At 44.6% G+C, this 25572-nt stretch overlaps 1 protein-coding gene across 1 annotated transcript in view; it reads right to left on the bottom strand.

Annotated features, from left to right (window-relative positions):
• Positions 1-11367: 11367 nt before the first annotated feature.
• Positions 11368-25572, bottom strand: part of LOC139054242 (A.superbus venom factor 1-like) — a 124497-nt gene continuing 110292 nt past the window's right edge. The window contains exons 34-39 of the mRNA XM_070530955.1: positions 24715-24889; positions 22385-22477; positions 19761-19880; positions 17412-17495; positions 13927-14071; positions 11368-11525 (exon numbers count right to left, since the gene is read on the bottom strand). Of these exons, the coding sequence (XP_070387056.1) occupies positions 11396-11525; positions 13927-14071; positions 17412-17495; positions 19761-19880; positions 22385-22477; positions 24715-24889 (747 nt within the window). The 3' untranslated portion in view covers positions 11368-11395. The remainder of the gene's footprint in view (positions 11526-13926; positions 14072-17411; positions 17496-19760; positions 19881-22384; positions 22478-24714; positions 24890-25572) is intronic.

Below are 25572 nucleotides of genomic sequence, written 5' to 3'. Positions count from 1 at the left end.
CTCACCCATTTCTGACTCAGACGTTCCTGATGCGTTGAACCTTGCGTTTTCTTCAGTGTTTACAAAGGAACGTGCAATGAACTTCCAGATTTACCATTTTCGATTTTCCGCCAATGGAAGGGATTGATTTTAGGCCAGAAGACCAGATGACCTGAAGTGCTCATCCTGTGGGATAGACTATTAATGCCAAAGTGTTAAAATATACGAAGTATGTGTGCAGTTCGACCCTCTGTATCATTTTTCAGCAGTCACATGACACAGGCACTGTTCCAAGAGACTGGAAAATAGAGAAGGTCATTCCAGTTTTCAAGAAAGGTGATCGGCCTTCCCCAGGTAACTACCGTGCCATTTCACTCATCAGCGTGTGCTCCAAAATCATGGAGCACGTCATCTACTGTCCATGTTGCTAATTTCCTAACTTCAGCGAGGTTCTTTCACCCTAATCAACACGGCTTCCGGAAAGATCACTCATGCGAAACGCAGTTAGCTTTATTTATTCATGATAATCATTTAAACTTCGACTGTAACATTCTCATTGACGCCCTGTTTTTAGATTTCGAAAAGGCTTTCGAGAAGGCTCCACATTCCCGTCTTTTGCTAAAATTATCACGCCTAAACATCCACCCACTTGTTCTTAACTGGCTTCGGTGTTTTTTACTTAACCGAAGACAGTTCGTATATGCTGACAACCTTACATCTTCCGTTTCGTCCATTCTGTCTGGTGTACCCCAGGGCACTGCTCCTGGGCCGCTCCTATTTTTAATCTACATTAATGACCTGCCATTCACTGTAACCTCTGTAATACGTTTTTTCGCTGATGATTATGTCCGGTATCACCCTGTTGATAACGTCGCTGACGTCTCTTCCCTTCAAGAGGATCTCTTTCATATTCGAGACTTGTGCGCTACGGGGCTCATGTCCCTGAGCATTAGTAAGACTTTACACATCTCATTTCATCGTCGACCTAATTACACGCCACCTGCCCCTAAAAGATTAATAACTGTACTATATTTACCACCGACTCCTTCAAGTACATAGCAATTCACCTCTCCAAAGATTTGTCTTGGACAAATCACGTAAGCCAATAATTAATTCAGCTAACGAAATTCTTGGTTATTTTCGTCGTAATCTCTTCATGGCACGACCACCCGTCAAATCAGTTGCCTATAAAACGCTCGTGCAACCAAAACTTGAATATGCATGTGCTATCGTTGACCCTTACCAAACTAAGCTCACTAAAGCTCTTGAATCTGTTCAGAACCGTGCTGCTAGAGTTATTCTTTCAGATTACTCATATCACACTAGCGTTTCATCACTAAAATACAAACTAGACCTACCGCCTCTTGCCTCTCGTCATCGCATCTATCGCCTATGCCTCTATCACAGGTTTTTTATTCCATACCTCGTGACGGCCCGCTGATCCAGCTGGCTCATCGTGTTCGTCGAGCATGCCATCCAAACTCGGTAATCCCGCCACTAGCCCGCCCCACTACGTTCCTGCAGTCATTCTTCGTCGAAACTGCCCGAGACTGGAATGGCCTTCCGAGACAAACTGCACTCATCCGCGATACAGTGCATTTTAGATCTGCCATAGAGTGTTCCGACTCATCTTTCTAATGTCATCATCATCACTGCCGCCTTTTACGTGCCCACCGCAATTGTTCTATTGGTCCTATTATGTCCCATTGTTCTATATTATGTCCCATTGTCCTATATTATGTCCTATTGGGACCCTTGATGTATAAATAAATAAACAAATAAATAAAAGTAATTACCGTCATTAGCCTAACGAAGTTCACTGCAGAGGCCGGATGACTCTCGCAAACATCTTCGATTGCTCCTGTTCTGCATGAACCGAACCAACACCCGCAAATTTCCTATCATCACGCGATACAATCCTCTACTGATACGAATGCGTTTATTTTATTTATCCAGCACCCGTTGTGCTGCTCAAACAAACCACTGGCTATTTGATCTATGCTAAAACTACCTGCCGGTTTGTACTTATTCGTCTTTATTTTAACTAGAATGCCGTATACTTTTGTTTGATACATAACCTCTACTGCTGTCTGTATTATATGCCTCCGGCATACAATACAGACCCCCGGTGCCTGAAATCATTCTGGATTTTGTCTAGAATGTCTTTTTCACACTCGGAAAGACATTTCAGCGCGAACATTACAAACTTGGGCTGGATTTCGTGGCAACGCCCATGCACCGGGAGTCACATAACGTAAGGAGCCCCATCCAAGCACAGTTTCAAGGGCGTTTTGATGGTAAGCGGGCTCGTTGATTCATCTCGCAAAGGCCGCGTAATCTACGGAGCGCATGGACTTAAATTCCAAAACTTTATGGGTATAAAGTTATAATACACAATTAATGTGAAAGGTGCATTGACAATTCCAAAGTCGTGATTTAGATTTTCAATTCCAGAACTTTGTGGGTTCAGTGTTGTTATAAACATTTTACGCCAAAGATTCAATAACTTTTCTAAAGTCGTACATCGGACCATTCAACGCGGCAAGCCAAATCAACACACTATCAGACAAGTTGACAAAGCAAGCAGCGAGGTCCAATGAGACGAAGCGTTGTGGTGGTTCATTTGTGCCGTCATGTCACAGAAAGGAATATCAAAATATTTTTTCACCTGCACCAAAGCATCCTTGTCAAACCACTAAAGCCAGCAAAGATGACTAGGTTCTTATTTATTTTTCTACTTTGACTTTTATTCGCGTGAACACACTGAACCTCTTGAATTTTCCTGTTCTCGCTACCCGCGGGCTGCCAGAGCCAGCCAGAGCGCATGCGTTTTTCTCGTGTTGCCCCGACCACCGCGTGGCGCATGCACTTCAGTGCGCGTTCGTTATTCTCTGGCCGAGTGGATTTTCGACTGGCAGAGTTTTAGGCGCCTTCTGCCTAGCAGACGAGAAAAAGAAACAGTGGTCGCTCGCCGCCATCACTGTGGTGAGTGTGAATCTGTGATTGCCCAAGATATTTATTTGCCTTGTTTGACGCATTATACATACAGAGACTTTTTCTTAGCTACGTAGATTTTTTCGAGACTTATACGTATATTTAAATCCCTTGTTGCGAGGTTTTGTGTATACGTGCAGTGAACTTTGTTTCCAGTGACACTTTTTTGCCCTTTATCAAGCTGTATCTTCGCATTTGTATATTCCATTGTATCTTCGCATTTCTAATGTACTAGAGCGAGCCAAATGAAAGTGAGCCAACCAACCCCGCGCAATAATGGTTCGGTTCATTATCTGCGAGGCGTGCGCTTAGCACAGAGGCATCTCTCATTTACAAAAGTGACACGCAGGTGTGAAGATAAATGTTCTTTAATGCTCTCATACACTTGGTTGAATATGGTTGCGTTACATAATGGACGCTCCAAAAGTTGAACAGCGTGGTGTCACGAGGTTTTCGGCAGCCGGAGGTGTTTCCCGAAAAGAAATTAGTCGCCGTACGACTGCCGTGTACGTTGAACATTTCATTTCATTGGCCACTGTGAAGCGTTGGAGCAAACGGTTCAAAGAAGGACATGAAAGTTGCAAAGACGATCCAAGACCGGGCCAAAGCCACCGTGCAATCACCCCCAACGCAATTGCAAAGGTAGATGAACGGAGGATAACCATCGATGAACTGACAGAGCGTGTGACCATCAGTCACGGTACGGTTCACACCATAATTAATGAACATCTCGGTCACCGGCTTTTGTGTGCACAATGGTTGCCCAAGATTTTGAATCACTGCCAGAACACGGAGAGGTCCGGCACTGCCTTGACTGATCTGATCCGGTATCACAATGAGAGTGACAACTTTTAGTCGGCAGTTGTCATCGGGGACGAATCATGGTGCCACCATTACGAGCCTGAAACACGACGGCAATGCTTAGAGTTGAAACATTTGAATTTACGACCCCCAAAGAAAGCAAAGGCCGTCATTTCCGCCGAAAGGTGCTGTTGATTTTTTTTTTCGATCGTCAGGGTCCATTACGGATCGAATTTGCTAAACCTAGGGAGACTATCACTCGTTTTCGAGATTGTGAAACGCCGGATCGGCTGCGTGTCGCAATCAAGAACAAACGACGTGGAGAATTTAGGAATGGGGTCATGTTGCTCCACGAGAATGCCCGTACCAACTTCGTTGATGTGGTTAACACAAAACTGGGGAAGTTCAAGTGGGAAACGCTGCAACATCCGCCATACAGCCCAGACCTGTCGCCTGGCGACTTCCGCAATATGGGGCAATTGACCAAAGAAAAAAAAAACCAGCTCAAGGGAACCAGATTTATGTCGGACGATGACATAAAGGAGTCAGTTACAGACTTTTTCAAGCAGCAACGCAAGGAATTTTATGGGACGGGAATCACGCGACTCGTTAGTCAGAGGTACAAATGTCTAAATGCTCATGGAGTCTACTTTTAAATGAAGTGCCCCGTTTGTCATATATTCGCATTTGGCTCACTTTCATTTGACTCGCCCTCGTATATTTTGCAGAACTCCTGCTTTTTATATGTGCTCTCTGTTGCGACTATATTTTCGGTGCAATTGCTCACAGTACACGACCGGTGACAGCTGCTCCTGAGCAATACATTGGAACAAAGGACAGTGTCATTGGGATTTTTCCCTAGCCTTTGTGGATGTAAAAAAATGTAAACAAGGTTCTTGACTGACAAAGTTTCATTAAAATATTTGTCCTCAACTTGTTCGTTTCATGGCCTTTACATTCTTTCATATCGGCAGCATGCACTGCTTTGCTAGTTCGAACTGATATAGTTGAAAAGTTCGTGTGATATTTCCTTTACTTATTAAATAGACAGAGAACATGGAAGCATTGATATCAGTTATTTCAGGCACAATTTTTGGGACATACGAGTATATTCCTTTATGAACAAATACATATTTTACTTGTCTTGACGGTGCGTAGCGTTCAAAAATTCGTTTGCAGTATCTTTGGCAATTGAAATGCAGTTATTATTCATGTATTTGATCCCTCCACAAATACTATAACGAGGAGTCCGAGCTAGAACGTGAGACCTCCCCTCTCCCCCCTCCGAACGAAATTTCTGGCTACGCCCTGCCCCTTAGGTAAGTAAACCGCAAGAGTAAGCTGGTTATATGCATTTTCTTTTTCTTGGATATCGTTGATCTGCCGGTATTTGCCTCGTAATTTCTGCCAAATGCATCCCAACCCCATTTCTATTCTCATGCAGATTTCCCTCTGATCATGGTTCTCGTGTGTAAAAGGATAGAAACTCGGGCGAGTTGGTACGGTAACATGATCTTGAATTGTAGCGCGAAGAGACACAGACAGACACTAGAGGCAGACAGGACGAGCGCTAACTCTCAACAAAATTTTTATTGAAACTATCAACATATATATATAGGTGATTGCAAATACCGCAGCATATGAACATGACAAGATCTAAAGCATCAGTTAAACATATCAAGAGGAATGGGAAGCCAAAAACAAGAAAACAAAAAGACACTACTTGAGATTAACACACGTGCTTTGAAGATATTGAAATTCGCATTGAACAACAATTCCAAGTTTACGGAACGTAGCCAATAGATATGACGTATATACAGTTTTCTCGGCCCCCCGCAAATTGTCTATCATGTGCCCTATGATAAATAGGAAACTTGAACAGGGTGGCGAAGAAAGAAAAAAGTTATTGTGGCGTTAGACATGTGTCCCCTTTTGTGCCTTGTAACACTGGTATAGTTTATCAGATTGCACTTAAGTGCGGGAAAACTTCAATTGGACAAAGCGGCAGGTGTATTAATATCAGACTAAAAGAACACAAACAATCACTTAACAACGCTAAAACTTCACATCTAGCGTCGCATTGTTTCAATTGCGGTTGTCAACCTTTGTTTCAAGACACAAAAATTCTTTCAAGACGCAAATGCCAAACCACACGGGAAATAATCGAGGCATTTCACATTAAAAGATTAGGAGAGACTTGCGTTAGCCACCCTTCATTATCTCTGTTAGAATGCGAATTTCAATATCTTCACAGCACGTGTGTTAATCTCAAGTAGTGTCTTTTTGTTGTGTTGTTCTTGGCTTCCCTACCTCTTCATATGTTTAACTGATGTCTTTAGACCTTGTCATGTTCACATGCTGCGGTATTTTCAATCACTTATATATATGTTGATAGTTTCAATAAAAATTTAGTTGAGAGTTAGCGCTCGTCTTGTCTGCTTCTAGTCTCTGTTTATGTCACTTCGCGCTAAAATTCAAAATCATGTTCTCGTGTGTACTTGGCTTAGATAAGCTTACACGTTCACTGTTCCTGGAAGCAGACTACCAATCGCGAACCCTTGTTACCTGGCCAGGTAAACGAACAATACTAGAGCTGTTTGGACATCAAGGGGTTCAAGCATATTGTTCGATTTTGCCTCCTCAGATCATTTCATAATTTGTTGAGCGCCGTTTTTCACAAATGCTTAAGCTGCTGTGCAAACCGCAGGCTCTGTGTTTTTTTGCGCCATAATGTAGTTTTATCTTGTACTCCCTCAGGACTTGAGGTTATGAGGAATTGCGCATTTTTATCTCACTTAGTATAAAGTTCAGTCATGTAAGACTTTAAGAATCAAATTCCAGTAAAAAAAGAAAGGCTTTAGTATGTTTGACGGATTCTTGGTGCTCAGGGGGCGAATTCACGATTCTTTTCGTTCGTAGGTGTTGTTCGCCGTTGGCCAGCCGCTTTCGTTAATTGTATGTCCTGCGTCACGATTGGCTGTCATCGGTTCGTACGAGCGATTCTAGCGTAAGAGATTATTTTTGAATATGGACCCAGCTTTGTGGTTAATGCTGGCAGTACCCAGCCGCGGGAGAAACCATGAAGTCTTCGGTTAAAAAAAAAGACAAAAAAAAAACACACACACAGAGGTTTTGCTAAAGCTTGAATGTAGGGGGGACATCTCCAGCGGTTACTGCAACTGTCTCTTTCGAGGCTAACAACCATTTTTACAAAGAAAGGTTATTATGCCATAACTGTTTGTAAGAGCAAATACGAGCCATTCATGATGTTGAACAATTCAATAGCGCCGGCAGCCGGCCGATGGAAAAGAGCTATTACAACGAAAAGATTTGTGAATTTGGCCCCTGAGCTATACCGCAGCAGAAGAGAAGCCACAGGCATCCGATTCGCGCCGCTTGTGCGGTCTCCCTGTCAATTCTACTGAGCAAGCACAGTGTTGTTTAGCTTCAGGGATGTATCGTTAACCGACGTATACAGCGTGACATGGCCGATGTCCAAACTAGCCAAGCGTCTCTCCGTTCCGGGAGCGAACGGCGGTCCCGGTTTCGGAATCGCTGGCGAGGCACTCGACGATACACTGTTGCCTGTCCTCGCGGTCATTACCATTTCGGCCTCCATTTTGGAACTTTCAGGTGGAAACTTGCGTGAAATGCCAATGGTGAATGCGAAAAAGGGCGTTTTGAAGGACGACCACTAAGCAAACACGAAATATCCTTCGTTTACACAGCCGCAAGTGGAAAGCGTTGTAGGAGAGACTGACCGCGTGTGGCTTGCAAAGGCTTTAGACAACTAGAAGAGCCAATTATAGCGCTAGTGGAATTTTGGGAAACCTCTCGACATGTGCTTGTACACAATGTTGCTGAGTTATCGCTGTAATTGTTTCTCCCTTTTAATGTTGTTGCTTCCACTTTTGGAAAGCGTTCAAGTGCATTTTAGAGGCCACTGCCATCTTCGAGGGGCATTCTATATCATATGCAGATATCGCTGAAATCGCAAGCACTTGGCGCCTGAAGTGTAACTTTTCTAAAGAGTAATACTGCACCCAAACACGGTAAAGCTACGTTCGAGCTTAGAGGTAGCAGGAAGATTGATTGACTGTCCGATTGAGGATTGAAATTATTGAGTTTAAGGTGCCAAAGCAGCATAGATGACTTGTAAGACGCCGTAGCAGAGCTCTAGATTGTTTAAGCGCCGGAGGTACTTTGACCTGCAGCCAAAGCTCGGCACAGGCGCCTTTTGCATTGCAACCCCATCGGAAGGCGCCGTGGCCTGGGTGCCGAACATGTGACTTTGTGCGTAGTAGCAGAAAGTCATAAGCACTGTGCAACCACCGCAAAAGTTAAAAGGGAGACAGACAGCTAAATGTCAAATCCGTTCGTCACTTGATTATTCTAAATAGTTCATTTTGTTTAGTTGAACTGTACACTAGTACATGTTTACCTAACTATAACGCGAACAGGCGAATACGATAAATAACAAATTTAGCTATGCTTTAGATACTCCGAAATTCACGAAATATTGTCTCCTCCTGTAGAGATAATATTAATAGATAATAGATAAATAGAAACTGCATGGCGCTCCCAGCAGTTTGCAACGACATACGGCGCAGTCATCGGGTTTGTGGACGCTGAGATGTTTTAAGAGCCAGAATTCTGTAGCCCCCCTTTATGCGTGCTAAAACAGCCAAAGATTAAATGCAGGGCCGAATTTCTAATGCTTTTCGTTCGGGAGATCTGCATATTCTCAAGTTCAAATATTTAGTGATGACATACAATGCAAAGAAGAACCTTTGCGAATGCAAATATTCAGTATCAACATCTCTTTAGGGCACATTTCTACCTCTTAAATAGGTTTTTGCAAGTTAGTGAGAGCAAAAAATGCTATTCTGTGTAAATATTCGCAAGGGGGGGGGGGGGCGAATGCAAAAGAGAGCGCAAGCAAAGCTATAAAAGCACACTAAAAATAATAAAAAGAACTATGGCATAGGTGTTATACGAGAACGAACATGTTTTGAAAAGAACAAATAAAGCTCTTATAGACGAGAAAACCATGGCCAGGCGGCGCTACTGCGCCTCTCTTGACAGCGCCCCAATGTGGAAACGCCAAGCAGAGCGGTCGCGTCGTGGCGTAGTCTCCGCTTTGTTTGCATTGCGCCGTCCGCGCTTTTCTTCGCTGCTCGTTCTCACGGCGCTCCGTTCTCGACGGCGGCAGATCGCCTGCTTGCGCAACAGCGATGCAAAGATTGCCGTGCGGTTTCAAGAAGGTTGCCGACGCCGACAGCTTTTTTTCGTGGCGGCAACCTCACGATAGGGGAGCGTCTGCTTCCGAACGTGTGCGGCGTTGAACAAATTGTGGACGGTGATGTGAGAGTGAAAGCCAAGTGCGTGTCACAGGTGTCCGACAAGATCGTAGACGACGTCGAGTTAGAGGTACGCACCATGTTCAGAAATTTAGCCACTTTTATTTCAATTACACCATAAGTCACACTGGCAGCAGGAACTTCTGTTGTCATACTACTCGATCACTGCAGATCCATTGGGCTGCTTCTTGACGGTTCCGTCACTTCACAAAGGCATGTTTTGGAGTCTGTTTCACACGTGTCTTGCTGCTGCTCAAGAGCTGCGTCGCTGCAGTACGAAAGCACATGTCCCGGTGGTGCTGACTGCTGAGAAGACTGTTGTGATTGCCATTGGCCTGTTTGGGGCAGCTTCCATCTGCATCACATATAAATGAAACAGTATGTGTGCCTATTTGTTGTGGGGATTATATTACTTCCAGTAATATGTTTGCAAAGGTAACGTTCCTGTGATTGTGTGCATATATTATTCTACAAGAGTGGTACCACTACAAGTTATGATACTTGCACACTTAGATACTTAGAAAGCATGGGCAAACAACAAACATAACGCGCACGTCTCGAGCGGCTGCTTTCCGATCTGCCGCTTCCCAACGCACGCGACGACCGCGGCTTGCATTAAATACGGTCTGCTACCACACAAAAGTAGCGCGCGGCCCCTTTCGTTACCTGCTAAACTAGTAATTTAAGTTGCAGCGTTTGGAAAAGGGAAATAATTCTCTTGAGCTCGTCCATGCCGATCGCGAGGGAAGGCACAGTGCAATCAAATAAATTCGGGGGTTCTAAGTGCCAAAACCATGCCAAAACCACGAAATCATTATGAGGCCCGCTGTAATGGGGAGTCTCAGGAATAATTTTAACCTCTGGGGGTTCTTTAACGTGCACAAAAATCAAAGCACACGGTAACAAGGATGTTCTTGCATTTTGCCCCTTTCGAAATGCGGCCGCCGTGGCTGAGAATCGAGCACGCGTCGTAGAGCTTAGCGGCGCAACACGCATGCATTTACCGCTAACAAACGGCGGATGCCACCACAATTCAACAACGCGACACGACTAAACAAACGGCCGTGCACTAAAAACAGGCGTATGACTATTCCGCTTTCAAGATATTACACGCGAATGCGAAAGTATGAGACTTACTTGACTCGGCCGCGCACTGCAGTTATCCATGCTAGTCGTCTGTCCTTCTTGTACCACTTCCCAGGAAATCTGTAGAACTTCACGGACGGCGTAGGACCTTTCGTGTTTTCGAGGCTGCTGTGGCAATCGACAACACATGAGTATTGCGTGCCACCTTTCCTGGCTGATGAGGTCGCACTCGGCATCGCAAAAATCACGCGCACGAGCGCTCCCGCCGTACAGAACACGGGCGCGCGCCAGCGCAGCGACGACCCTCGAAACTTCCATCCGTCCGCTAGGGGAGCATTCGGCGCTGGTGCCGCGCGGGCAAACTTTAGGTTGCCTCGTCCATCGTCGCGTCCTCTTTGACAGTCCTTGCTTCATTAATTACAAGAAAAAAATGTGTTTCTAAGGCCAATATTTAATTAAGAAACGCCTAGTCGAATCCCTGAACGTGCGCTTCAGTTACAGAGACGCACCGTAAAGCTGGAAGGGCGTTCAAATTTGTGCACTGTGTTGGATAAACCTTCAGTAAAGAAAAAAAAAATTGATGTTGGCCCTCACATGGCTTTTTCGCAAGATAAAATGGTAGGGCAGACGACGAGACGTCCAAGGCCAATACAGAGGCAATCTTTGCAGACGTCTGTCTGACGCAATTGCGGCTAGATTAATTTTCGTGTGTGTACTCTTTGTTTCCAGTTAGTCGTCATTACTATGTAACATGCAAGCTGGACGGAAAGGCTGCAGCGTCGCAGCGTGTATATTTTGTGTACGTGTGTCCACTGAAGGCTTGGGTGCAACGGAGAGCGGCTTTTTTGATGACCTGACACCGTGCCATTATTTACGTTTAGGTCCTTAGAGGACCGTTCTGCTCTCATAATTCCGTTCGGTGCTGCCGCCATTGCCAGCTTTAGGCAATTCATGAGCAGAAGCAAAGAGCAATGACCGGCACTTGAAAAAATCAGAGGGTGCTGAGAGCTTGATATTATACCTTTATTCTCTCTGCGTCCTGAGCTTTGGTAACCTTCCCTCTTATTAGGTTCTCGGCAAACATGAGACACACTGACGCAAAATCTAGCAACAGTGGGTATGAAGCCGAACGAACAAAATACAACAATGACACTCGGGTGCTCAAATTTATTAATTCACGAGAAGCAGCGTGTTGCTTCATTAGAGAACTCGTTAATGAACCACGCCACAAGCCTGTTGTGTTTTCTCTGATATTTCCGTCTGGCGGGGAAAATCAGTGAGCTGCTGTCGATCAAATACATGAACCTGAAATAAAAAGAAAGAAAAGTGAGGTGGAAAAAAATACAAATTAGCTGAGATTTTGTGAAAATGCAAATGGTAAAAGCAAAAAAGCAAACACTCACAATGTGCGTTAATTGGTGCTTTGTCTATAGCTTTGGCTATGGCTGAATGCGCGCAACACCGTAATAGGCAAAATTTTGGAAGTGGGTTGAGGCCAATCCGTCTCGATGAAAAATGTATTTATAGTTAATAAAGCAATGAACGGGGCTAGTTGGTGGTCGTTCATGATTGTATTGCGCTTAGTGTTACACTGACGAACATAAGGGACAAGACGCGGACATACGTCCGCGTCTTGTGCCTTATGTTCATCAGTGTAACCCTAAGCGCAATACAACCATGATTTACAGTTAATTTTGTTGAAATGTGCTCTTTTAGTACGGAGGCTACCCAATCTTCTCACGAACGCACGCACTGTCACGTAAAGGCGACGAGTACATTTTACCCCAGCACCTTTGTGAATCCCAGTTAACGCAAGGCGATGTGCCCCGCTGCCATCGGCGAAAAGGAAAAAAAAAAGACTCATAATTAATTTCCACCAGTGTTCAAGGAGGTTTAAAAAAAAGGCTTAACGCACAAAGTGCTCACGTTGCATGGAGCGACATGGCGTCGCGATAAGCTGGAAAAAAATTGGTGAGCTGGCGCACCTCGACGTTGGCGCGAACGAACCGCGGTGTCTTCATCCTGTGCCAGACCAGTGATTGCTAACGATGGAGTCCTACACGACGGATCGAATATGGATTTTCTTCTGCTTTTGAGCTGCGCGTTGCGCCTGTCTCGACATTACTGATTCATTACGCGTGCGCCTATACTTCGTGGGCATCGTGCACCTAACTGTTCTTGCGCTTTTACAGGCGATTCGTCGTTCCTTATTTCTTCGTGTTTCCCATTCTGTTCTCGGTGCATGTTTCCCGCTACGAAACGGTGCGCGAATTTATTTATTAAAATTTTTTTTTAGTGCCATGAACGGTCGGTGTAGTAGGCTGTTCTCAAACATGACGCCATTTTTATATTTTTGAAATACGACACAGCTATGAAATACAAATTGATTTTGTGTCGTAAGGCATCAAACATGACGTAGTGCGTTCTTTTCTGTTCATTCAGACTCTCTATCGATTTCCATTATGGTTACAAAGACAGACAGAGAGCGAGAGAGAGAGAGCGAGAGAGAGAGAGAGAGAGAGAGAGAGAGAGAGAGAGAGAGAGAGAGAGAGAGAGAGAGAGAGAGAGAGGGGGGGGGGAATGCAGAGAGGGAGATTGCAATAAACAAAAGGAGGTCTCACAGTCTGAAGACTGTATCGAGAACTCCGATAATAAAATTGACAGCAAGAGTGTATCGGGACCTGCGACGGTGACACCGAAAGTGATTCCTACATTTCATACTCCTGCTCACAGGCTTGTACAGGGCTAGCAACACGATACAAATGGACAAACAGCGCACGCGGCGGAGGTGAAGTATGAGCGAACCCTTACATCGATCTACCTGCACTCGCATAGAAGAAAGAGGAGAGAGAAAAACAGCTCCATGGTGACTGTGCTATAATGGACTGGATGGAGCATGTTAATATCGGCAACAAGTGCTTTAAGCAGCTAGCCGAAGCCGCTTGCACTGCATTGCGATGAAAATTCTCGTCCTTTATGTTTCAAATACTACGAGCTGGCGCAGCAGTGCCTTATGTATATCAAGCTGTGATTTGGTGAAATTCCTCTGTCAGTCGAGGAGACTCTTGGCGGGAGGAAAATGTGTCTTCAAAAGGGGGCATAGCGTGGGTAAATACGGGAATAAAATTCTGTAAAGCGACTGCATGAGTCTAGCATTGAACGTGCGATCTAGAAGTGATCTCACGGGGTACAGTTCGTATAGCATGCCTGGATAGTACACGTTACGCTGCCCCCTCCCCCCCCCCGAAATAAATAAATAACTAGGTAAATAAATAAATAAATAAATAAAACGGAAAGAAGGCAAATTTAATTAAATTATGGGATTTCACGTGCCAAAGGCACTTTCTGATTATGAGGCACGCCGTAGTGGAGGACTCCGGAAACTTTCGACCACCTGTGGTTCCTTAACGTGCACCTAAATCTAAGGACACGGGTGTTTTCGCCCCCATCGCAATGCGGCCGCCGTGGCCGGGATTCGATCCCGCGACCTCGTGCTCAGCAGCCCACCCCCCTAGCCACTGAGCAACCACGGCGGGTCAGAAAGAACGAAAGGAAATGAAGATCAAAATATGTCATATTTTGTTAGAGCTGCGTCGTTAGAGGTGCTTTCGAACGAGATTCCCAAAGTAAGCTCGGAGCCAAATACGTTGACATAATTCTCCAGAAACCCAATACAGAAATTCGGCATTATCGATGATATACTTACTGTTTCTCCTTGAACTCATCTTCTTCAACATAGGTGGAATCTTTTCCCATAATGATGTATTGTTCGCCATTGGGGATACTTAAGGCAGCGCAGTTATCACGCACCTTGATACGGCGTATCTTGTCTTCCAATTCGTCTTCTTGGCCTAGAAAATGAAGGGAAGAAATACGAGAGAGAGGCGTACGTTTATTACACTGCGATGCGACGGGCCCCAGAGTGATGCAGCGCGCAGCACATTGGGCGACATTCTGAGTGCACGGCGGAGCTGGTGACAGTTCTCTTGGCGAACAGACGACAGCGCAACGGGAGAGCCGCGCCGCGTCGCCAGGGGACGCGTCCTTGCGCCGACATTCCTGCCTCACTATGCGAGATCAGTTGAACTCGGCAACAAATTTAGTGACGAATATCTCGAAACACGCGCACTGCATAAAAATCAGCCAAAATAAAGTTTGCCTTAGAGTGACTGTCATCAGGTTTCGAATATAAATTGATACCGTAAGCTCGAAAATTGAAACAAGCTAATTAATGCATTTAGCTAATTATACGCAGTTTTACAATTACCACGCACGGCGTGTCCGTGAAGGCGCCTTAAACATTTGTGTACGCCGCATTTGCATAGATATATGCAGCTACGATAATGTGGCTTGCACACATACGTGGTGTCCCAACTACCATGCACCAATATGTCAAAAAAAAAAGAAATATGCAAATGCCACGTAGCTGAACAGAACAAAGGTAATGTTGTTTGCCCTCGCTTGTAGATACTCAGAGTACATTTTTATTCCGCATAATTACATAATTAGTCATGATCATTTAATCAGCTTCTCAAATATTATAAATTCATTAACTTTGTCAATGAGAAAATTGTCGAGAAAAATGAGCTTTCTGTTGCTCGATACGTGCTACATAAAAGTGTTTTTCGGAGCATGAAAGCAGCCCGCAAATACACGCATATTGTTGCGCGACTGGCCGCTCGAGGCACCTTGCGTGTATTCAAGATGCTTGGAACCCGGCCTACGCGAACATCAGTGCGATCCGCTATGAAGGCGCTGCTGCGATACTTGAAAGACACGGGACTTTCTGACAAATTGTGACTGTACACTGTGTGACGTAGCCCTGCGTAAGACTAGGAACGCCTTTGCGGGCTGCGTGACAGTGCCCACAGAAATAGTTCGTGCGTACATGCCTGTGTGTGTTTATGTTTTTTTATCCTTCTTTCTTTCTCACCTATTGCATCCCCTTGCCCCTCCCCCAGTACAGGGTAGCCAACCGGAGATAATCTCTGGCTAACCTCCCTGTCTTTCCTTTGCCTTTGCCTTTCTTTCTCTCTCTCTCTCTCTCTCTTGCGTGTATTCGCGGGCTTGGTGCACAGAAAAGTGCGCCGCGTCGTTCAAAAGCTTCCAAGTTGGTCGAGAGAACAGCCTGGGCGCAAAAATTGATCCGTCTACTGATTGTTGTGCAAGATCGCTTTCGGTTACGAAGCCGCAACAGAAAAGTTGGATCCTGACAGCACAGTATCAATATGTGTCGATTGAAATCGATAATAACGTCGTGAAGTTTCCGAAAATTGCGTGCACGCGTCAGATGCAGATGTTTTCAAAGAACAGGTTGCCTGTGATTTTATCAACGTTGTTAATGACGTTCTCCATCTTCATCTCATCATCTATTGCAACATTTCCTCGCGCGTCTTCTACTTACAAAAGAAGGAAAAATAAGAAAACGTCAATATTATTCGCAAGAAAGAAGTTCAAATTCAGGCCCCGAGTGTGTGCGATGAGGCGTCGAGCAATTGTACGCGGCTCTGGAAAGTGCGCATGGCGAAGGCTGAGCTTGGCCATTTCTTTGAAGTGCGCCATCTCTTAAGCTTGCTCTATTAGCCGATATTTTCCTGCACTATTATGAATGAATTTGGGTACGCATTTTCGTAGGATAGTCGCAGAACTTATTTCTATATTACTATTCACAGTTACGCTTCCAGTTCTGGAATTATTTCCATCTTGCCGTACCCTATTTGCCAGCCTCCTGATTCGCTAAAGTTGTTAGCGCGACTGCTCTGGGAAGACAGTAGTGCCGGACCGGGACGAATTTTTCTTCTGCTAAGAAGCTTTTTCTCCTGAGGAGCCCGTGTGGGTTTCTTTCGTAGGCTTCGCGCTACATGTGGAGGATGTCAAGTTTGCCTGTCCAAGGTCAAGGTAGGAATTTTATTTCCTTTGCCAGAACGTGTATGGACGACTGAGAAATATGACGAATGCGGCCAAAGAGGAGTCACACGAGTTGTGTGATATTTTGGCACTTTCAACGATTAGAGTTTCATAGCGGGCTCATAAGGTAGACACCGACATAAAGAGCACTTAGGCGCCTGAATTCTACTGTTCTTTGCGGCCCATCTCGTCCTATACTCTCTGTGCGTTTATTATTTTCTTTTTGTATTAACAAGCGCTGTTCTTCGTTTCATTGATCACTGATTGTCAGAGATGAGGAGGCATTCCCCGTTTTGACAAAGATAGGAAAGTAAACTACCAAGCCGTACAACTGCTGCCGGACGCGAGAGTCAGAATGTCTGCACGTCTGTCTCATACTGCAACTCTTCGGAGCATCTGGCACAATCAGCAGACTCATCCCTATCTATTAACGCCGTGAAGTGCACCATGACGTGTTCAAAGTAATTTCTCGCTCTCTTGATATGTATTATCACACGCCGAGTGCTTCATCTCAACGCTGTGATTCATCTGTCGTGCATTCTATTTGCCTCCGAGTAAATTTGCTTACGGCGGCAATTCTAACTGCAAACGCAATCCTTATTTTTTCTTTTCGGGAAGTGCTCGAGACTTGAGTATTAAAATAAATGAAGACGATTGATGCTGTAGCCTTTTAAGAGAAACTATCGTCGTCCTCGCACTTTCGCAGAGTGGGAATATTAGGTAAAAAAAAAGGAGGAAATAAAAGAAGTATATGTTTACCTACCTAATGGATTTAAGAAATTATTTATAAAATATTACTGTGGGCTGTTAATACAGGCTCTGAATTTTCGTATGGCTCATCGCCTGCACATCACGGTCTGAACGCGTCTGCCAAATGCTGTATGATGTATTGGCCAAATTGAGTCAGTGCTATTGACTACTTCATATCCTTCCTATGATGACACACGACAACCGGTCCACTGTCGCTTCATAAATGGGGACCGTATTCACAAAGCACTTCGCATGCAAAAGTGGGGCGCAGGGGAATCGTGAATATATTAACGAAGGCGGTCGGCCAATAAAAGAAAGATCTTACGAAAGTTGTGAATTCGGTTCTAGTAAACAGATAACGCTTTCTTCTCAACTTAATTTAGCGTCGCTGGTCTTTCCCAGTGATGAAAACTTAACTTGAACCGACAGAACAAACAGTAAAAAAATGTGTTGCAATTATTGAACTTAGGTCATAGTCAAGACCGTTCTATTAATCGAACTTCAATTAGTCAAGGTCCAGTTTAAAGTGCTTACCTGGTTTCAGAACTTGCGTGATATGGAAGGTCACTTCTATGAATCCATCCTTGGAGGTATTCCACGTCGCATTTCCGCTCCATGCTGTTCGTGTAACGAAACGGGGCAGCGATGAATTGTGGTTACTTTACCGTATCCTAATTTTATATGAAGCATAAGTGATAACAAACTGCATGCAGACATACTGCATGTTTCTAAGTCAAAATGCACGAAGGGCTACCAAACTTTTGGGCAATCTAACTCGTCGCACTAATCACAATGATCACGTCTGAACGACCTGGCGCATTTAACCTTCAAAAGTGTTAAGAGTGCGCGCGCAGTATAGGTTCCAGTTTAATAAGGTTTAGAGAAGTAAATATGCACACACATTATTATTTCAGAGCTTGGAGGTGAAGCTTCGAGGTAATACAACTGTTTGACATGGTTATATATTTAAGTGAGCAAATGCGTGCCTTCTTAAGAGGTCACCATAATAAGAGAGCGGCGTGGATAGCTGTAATAACGCTTTACTTGAAACTTTTACACCTATGCTGTGGCAGAGGAATTACGTGCCTGTGCGCTTTGTGTTGGCACACTTCACGGAGGCTCTGGCACATTACTTGGTGATACTGTCTCGCTAATTTCGTCCTGCGTAGAGGTGGCTTCCTATCAGTAACATTCCAGCTCGCTGTTCAGAGTGAGATCCGGCCGATTGGGAACAAATATACGTAGCCAGTTGTACATCGTGTTGCAGGTTTGTAGGTGTAAGGACAGGGATTTTAGTTTTGCTGTTGTGCTACTTGACATTAACTTCTCGTTGATTTTATATAAGATCGCGTTTGAGAGTGAACGCCTATAATTGTAGCGAAAAATGAGCTTTGTGTTGACAAAAATAACTTCATTACGGTATATTTATCTGTTGTATTAATTTTATGTGGCTCATGCACAGTGCGCAAAGCGGCCGTTGCCTCTGGTGGTCCCCGCCGAGACGACCAATAACAGCTTGAGCCAATAAGCAGGAATTTCCGCAAAAATATTTCTTTCCGTTGCATTACGGTATTGGTGGACACGATCGCCCTGCCTGTATTTTAACATCCACAGAGTAAATGGCGTAGTGGTCGGAATTCTCGGCTTGAAGCCATATTTCGCAGCTGCGGACCAGCAGGTTGGCGTTCTGCTGCTGTGCAGGAGGTCTCAGGTTCGATTCCTCTCCGTGGCGGCCGCGTTTCGATGGAGGCGGAATGCAAAAACGCTCGCGTACCGAGTTTTGTGTGCAAATTAAGCAACTCCAGGTGCTGAAAAATTTAACCTGAAGCCCACCACAATGGCGTCTGCCATAGCTTGTGTTTTGGTTTGGGATCCTAAAGCCCCGATCAATAAAGTCAATCACTCAAACCGTACGGTCGTTGGCTTGACCACAGGTATACGTGCGCAGTTAGCTTGTACGTTATGTTGCGCCGTGCTTACAAAAGCGTACCCAAAGAACAATATCGGCCCATTCTCTAACTACTGTTCGCAGTAAAATGTGCCAGCACGTCAAGATAAAATTACATCAACGTATGGAGGGGTACTAATCAAAAAAACTCATACTAAGTTTTTTTTTTACTTTATAGCATGGGCAATCGCTTGCACTCTACGATGGACAAAACTGTTGTCGACTGTACTAAGCAGCCTTTCGTGCATTTTCAAGCCAAAACGGGGAAACTATGCATTGCAGCTCACTGCTATTGATAGCAATGTGAGAGGTGTTACCGCGCTCGCGCCATCTGGAGAAGCGGCCGTATCCCAGCTGCGCAGGTAAACAAGCGGCAGCGAGGGCCGAGAAAGGAGTCACCAATGCGCGGTTGCCATGGCAACGACACGTGCATACTCGCTCCGCCGTTGCTGTTTGAAGGTGCATCTCCTGACGCATCTGCGTTTTCTGGAAGTCTTGCGTAAGTTTTGACCACCAATTTGTGGAAAAATCAACAGCCAAAAATAATGCGCCCGAAAAGCGAGCGCGCACAAGTCCCAGGTTCACCTTGACGCCGTGCACTGGTTTTTCTGCGGCTATCGCTCTGCTTCTGGGCAACACCATGCATGCTGCTACGCTAGGCGAGAAAACGCACTGAAAATACTCAGCATCGAATTAGATAAAAATGTCTATCTATACTGTCTATACGTCTATATGTGTCTATATGTGTAACGCCGTTGCACCGGAAGCTGTGAAGCTACGGCAGCCTTCATTTTTAGCTGCAACTTTGTAACCAAATACCGTACGGACGCGCCGCGATTCCAAGCGCAGACACATCGGCGCATAGGTTGCGCCGCTGTTCGTAAGATAAACATGCTGAATACAGCAACGTGGGCCCGCGACGACAGAGCCCTTACCGTAGTCGACTTCATCGCAGGCGAATTCTCTCAGACGTTCGTGTTGGTCCTCTTCCTCAAAAAATCCGCCGTTCTTGTTTTTAATAAACTGGTCGAGCGGCTCCGCTGGAGGGCAGCCACCTTGAGAGAGAGAGAGAGAGAGAGAGAGAGAAAATGACGAAATAAACAATTGCTTACAATGCTGCTTCCCGCGCATGAATTTAAGAAAACGTTTTAGGTGGTAGCCAACGCGGCTGTCCTTATTAAAAAAAAAGAAAGAAAAATGCGAAACGCAGCAACAGTACAGACTAGACAGCCGTTCAACCGATTTAACTGAAAGATGTTGCATTTAAGAGAGACAGCTGAGCCCTGCCCACTGTCAGACGCATTTAAGGGCACCAAGTTGCCTGAAAATTTTGCAAATTTGGAAAAAATTGAAGCGCGAAGTTTATAATTCCGTAAATGTGCGTCAATAACAGACTTCACAACTTCGTAAACAGCAACTGTTACAGTACAGTGTACTTAGTTTTCTCTAGCGCTATCGAGATGCTGCACCATCGGTATGCTCCCAGTATGAGCTGGGCTGGAATTCGTCCCGTGTCGGTGTGATGCATCTGATTATACTTGACTAAGCGAAGTAGACATGTCGAAGGCATGTCAGAGTAGACGGGCTTCTGAACGACATTTCCGCTGCGTTTTTTTTTTGTCCTGATTAAATCGACAACGTATTTTTCCACCTCGTGGTCTCGACCTTTCTGCGGTAGACTGTGCCTGGCGGTTCTGGCGAAACCGCATCCTTGAATCTAAGCCGACCCAATACTTTCGCACGTAACTCTTAAAAAAAGAACGTCGGCATATATATATATATATATATATATATATATATATATATATATATATATATATATATATATATATATATATATATATATATATATATATATATATATATATATATATATATATAGTTGTTCTGAACATCTGCTTCATGTGTCGACGTATCGGCCGGAGACCGACCCTGTCTTGAGAAAGGTCGGTCTCCAGCCGAAACGTCGACACAATAAACACTAAAAAAAAAGTTATGAAGTTTTACGTGCTGAAACCACTTTCTGATTATGAGGCACGCCGTAGTGGAGGACTCCAGAAATTTCGACCACGTGGGGTTCGTTAACGTGCACCTAAATCTAAGTACACGGGTGTTTTCGTATTTCGCCTCCATAGAAATGCGGCCGCCGTGGCCGGAATTCGATCCTGCGACCTCGTGCTCAGCAGCCCAACACCATAGCCACTGAGCAACCGCGGCGGGTACAATAAACACTTGTTCTTTAAGAACTGCATCAACCTTTCAATTATAACCTTGAGACAATTATAGATACTTCTACCTTACCCTTAGTAGATATCCTAAATAATATACTCCATATAATACTCCAGGCTCTTCTTGTTATTCCCGGTATCAAAAAGAAAACGGAGATGTCAACTTTCGTCCTCAAACAAACCGGGCTTTCAGTGATATATGACAAGCACGGAGGGCGCATCCACGTTTACACGGACGCTTCTGTCTCCTCTAAAAGTTCAGCTGGATCAGTGGTGATTCCCGCACAGTCTGTCACCCTCAAGTTCAAGACATCTCACATTACATCATCGACGGCTGCAGAACTCGCAGCTATCCGTGCTGCTCTGGAGTTTATTGTTCACAAATCATCACATTCGTGGTCCATCTTATGTGACTCAAAGGCAGCTCTCAAGTGTCTGATGTACCCTTTCAACCACGGACCAAATGTGCAACTAGTCGCAGCCATCCGACTACTCCACCATCACGCAGTCAACAAGGGACACAACATCATCTACCAGTGGATACCGGGTCACTGCGGGATTTCGGGAAATGACAGTACGGATGACGCTGCCCGGTTGACCCATGATGGTGCCCAGATTATACCCATACCGCTGTCAAGAACAGATGCAGCAACAAGTCTTTGCTCCCATCGTCGGCTAGCTTACGCAGAATCTGCGGAACACCAGCGAATTCACGAACGCACATCTCCACAGATTGGATCCACGTCTGCAACTCCGCCTACCACCAGGGTTACCACGAGCGGAAGCAACACTTCTGTGCCGCCTGTGGCTCGGCGTGGCATTCACGAACTCGTATTCATTCCGCATTGGAATGGCCGACAGCACTACTTGTGACACCTGCGGCTACGAGGAGACGATTGAGCACTTCCTTTGTTACTGTCCCCGTTACGAAGCGCCAAGAAAAGTGCTCGTGACCGCGCTTGAAAAACTGGACAATGGCGCCTTTACAGAGGAAAAAGTTCTAGTACACTGGTCCAGACGGGCTTCGGCACTCAAGGCCTTAAGGGCTCTGCTAAAGTTTTTAAGGGCATGCGAATTGTGCGACCACCTTTGAATGTTGTAGCGCGTAGTATCGCGTTACTGTGTGATTTTTCTGGTTTCCACTTTTTTCCCCTCTTCTTATTTCTCCTTTTATTCCCTTTACCCCTTTCCCCAGCACAGGGTAGCCAGACGGTACTTACACTGGCTAACCTCCCCGTCTTTTCTCCCCTTTGTCTCCTCCTCCTCCTCCTAAATAATATATGTATATATCTCTTTCTTTATTTTTTTTTACATCAGGTTTATAGGTTCACCTTCGGCGCAAGTGCAGACGTCCTCCTGGTCACAGCTGAACTTCAACAAAGGACTTGACTTGTCAGGCGTGTAAAATCGTTCGCAGGAAAAATCTGCAACATGAAACAATACAGCTATCAACGTGGGCAAACTGATTATACTGTAGCATGGCTGCCACCATCGTCGGCATTCCTCTCGTCGTCGTGCCCGACGCAAAGAAGGAGCGACGAACGCTTAAAATGTATTATAAGCACATATTCTGAAAAAATACAGAAAAATGTCTAATGTTTGAACTAAAACTGGGCGGTAATTCAAGTGATTCCGAAAAAAAAAAACAGGAAAAAGGTCCTCTGGCCTATCTATGACGCCTGTAGCTCAGCAATGAAGCGTACTATCTCAAGTGTTCAATTAAAGCCCTTAGCTAATTCTTAAAATGCTCCTCACCAGGGTCCGGTATTACCCTGCCGTCAGCGTCACAGATCCCGCCTATTCGACGTCAGAGAACAGATCAGCAGCGAAAACGGCAGGGGAATTCCCGTGTGACCCAGAACACTCAAGAACGTCACATGAATTGCGCCGTGCATCAAAGGTAGGAAGAGAAACAAAGCGAAATGGAGCCGGGACACGTAACGTAAATTTAACGTGAGTGTTCAGCGACGATGTATATAGGATCGAGGCAAGGGAGCAATTTGCTTGCAGACACTACATTCAAGGCTGTCGGAAGAAACTATCGCTGCTGGAGGGGTAGCTCGTTTATAGCATGATCTCCTCGCAACATATCATATGTATTTCCTCTAGTACTGAGTCGTTTTGAAAATTCAAGGATAACGCTTCATGGAACAGAGCATAACTTTATGCTTAAACATGAATTTCTGGCGGGGCCTGGTAGAGGAGTCTTAAAAACAATGCAGTATGACATAAAGAGGTTACTCTGTTCTTTTCTTCTTGGGAAGCGGGGAGGGGGGGATGGGGGCTTAGGGGATACACGTTATTTGCACGGGTGGATAATTATTGATGTTCGACGTATTATTGTCATAGAAAGCCTGTCTTTTACGCATTGCGCAGTAAAAGAATGCCGATGTATTTTGCGGTTGCTTTTGGAGACGAATATTTCATAACTGATCGCTTTTAATTAAACATTCTTTGAGCATGAACTGACTAGCTTCAACACGACCATTGCAAGACTTGCATGAAAGTAATTAGTTAAACGTTAATGAGTGAACTTAATAAAGCTAGAGTTATTCAGCATATCGAAAATTGTCTTATGCCTTCTGGAGCAAACAAAATATCGCGAAAGAATAACCCCTTTTACTGGAGTGTTTCGAAGACTCACTGAACTCTTCGGTGAAACACTTGTTATGCACGATGTTCCAGCAAACAGTTTCAAAATTTAAAAACAATTGCCTGTGGCAGATAGCAGAATTCTAGCCCATGAGTTGGTCTACTCGAAGGGGCGCGGCGCACATTACGTGCACAAAGAATTGAAATGCATAATCGACTAATTCGGAAAAATTTACTAATCAAGTTTTAACTAATTACCTTATGCCACATATTGCAATTTACAAATTCTAGCGGGTGAGACTGCAAGGCATATCCACTTCAAAATAATTGTGTGCATGACCCCATTTACGAGATATGCGCCGCCAAACTTGCGGTAATAATGCACTGTCGTTCCACTTTCTTAACAAAACGTTGTTTTATGCATTCAAGCACAGAAGTAGCTGGAACGTCAATGCATTTCTTAACAAAGTTCGGGAATTAGTATCTAGAAACTGGTGTCATACCTAGAATTCGTTCCAAGTGGATTCGCCTTGAGAACTCCCCAGCTGGAATTTGTGAAGTGCAATAAGTGCCATGAGCTAACTAGTTAAAAACTTAATTAGTGAGTATATACAGTTCATTTCTTTGTGCAAGTAATGTCCACCTCTTCGAGTAGACCAGCTGATGGACTATAATTGTGCTATCTGCCGCAGGCAATTTAAAAATAGCATTTGGAAGTGTTCGCTGAAACACCCGCTATATATTCAACATTGCATTCCGCGAGTCTGCGTGAAATAGAATCTTGCGGAAATTTGTTTGCCGTTGTATGCCATGATGTTCAACTGCACAGTGGCGCTGCAGGTAGCAAACCCAAAATAAATATGTGCTGCGCCATATTAACTCGTGCGCCAGTTGACCCTAACACATTAGAGTGCATTTCTTACCTTTCTTGGGTCCTAGAAATAACTGTTGTTATCACTTTTGCGCCCTTTTTCGCTAAATCAAGCGAAAGCCAGCTTATATCGTCAATGACTCTTTGCCCTTAGTGTATGGGAAGACTACAAAAATAAGGAATAAATAAACACCGTACCTGGATCGTAGTAAGCATAGACTTTCACGTAGCTTGACTGCAGAGAACCAGCATTGAATTCTTGCTCAAGGGAGAAGTTGACACAGGTTGTCGTGTTTCTTGAAATGGAGGGGACATACAAGTCAATCTTGCGGCTTGCTAGATTGTAAGCGTCTATCCTTTTGTCTCTGATGAGCTGCATGTGCGTAGAAAAGAAACCGGAACGTTGTGTAGCCACAAAGTAAAAAAAAACTTTGCTCGTGGCATACGAGTTAACGCAAATCCAGTAAAAGAGCAGTAAAGTGAAATACGAGGCTTACGGGTAAGATCCTGCACGGAAGGCGGCTCAACATGGATGGTCTTTCAGCAGCTTGACATTTACTGTTCTTTTGATATCCTGATGAAAACAACTTCTTACCAGCTGATTCCATAGCCATATCTTTAGGTGACCTACCGCTTGATACTGATATACCTGACCGCTGCACAGAATTATATGAAACGTTTTCAACTGGTGTAGTGATGCAGAGGAAAAGTGAACAAATATGCAGCGGCTTTTCTTTAAGCATGCCATATTGCCTTCTATAGATAAGTATGTGCCTGATCACTTGGGAAAAGAAGAAAATAAGCAAAAAGAAGAAAATGAACGCCTTTCTTCGATAGATGAACTGTGCACGAAAAAGGGAGGCCTCAGCCTGGCGCCAACGTTTTGACAAGGCGACTTGTCTTCAACAGGACCACGACAAAGGAAACTCCCGTTGTCGCATCGTTGGAGCTTGGCTGATGCTTTCACTATTCGCCCACATTTCATCATCATTGGCCTTAGGTGTACCCCCAGTGTTACGTCGTCTGGCTGCTTATTCTTTATTTTCATAAACGACC

This window comes from Dermacentor albipictus, chromosome 1 (assembly GCF_038994185.2).
Source record: "Dermacentor albipictus isolate Rhodes 1998 colony chromosome 1, USDA_Dalb.pri_finalv2, whole genome shotgun sequence".
Classification (NCBI taxonomy): Eukaryota; Metazoa; Arthropoda; class Arachnida; order Ixodida; family Ixodidae; genus Dermacentor; species Dermacentor albipictus.
The sequence above is the reverse complement of the archived record's forward strand: the minus strand, read 5'-3'. Positions and strand labels throughout refer to the sequence as shown.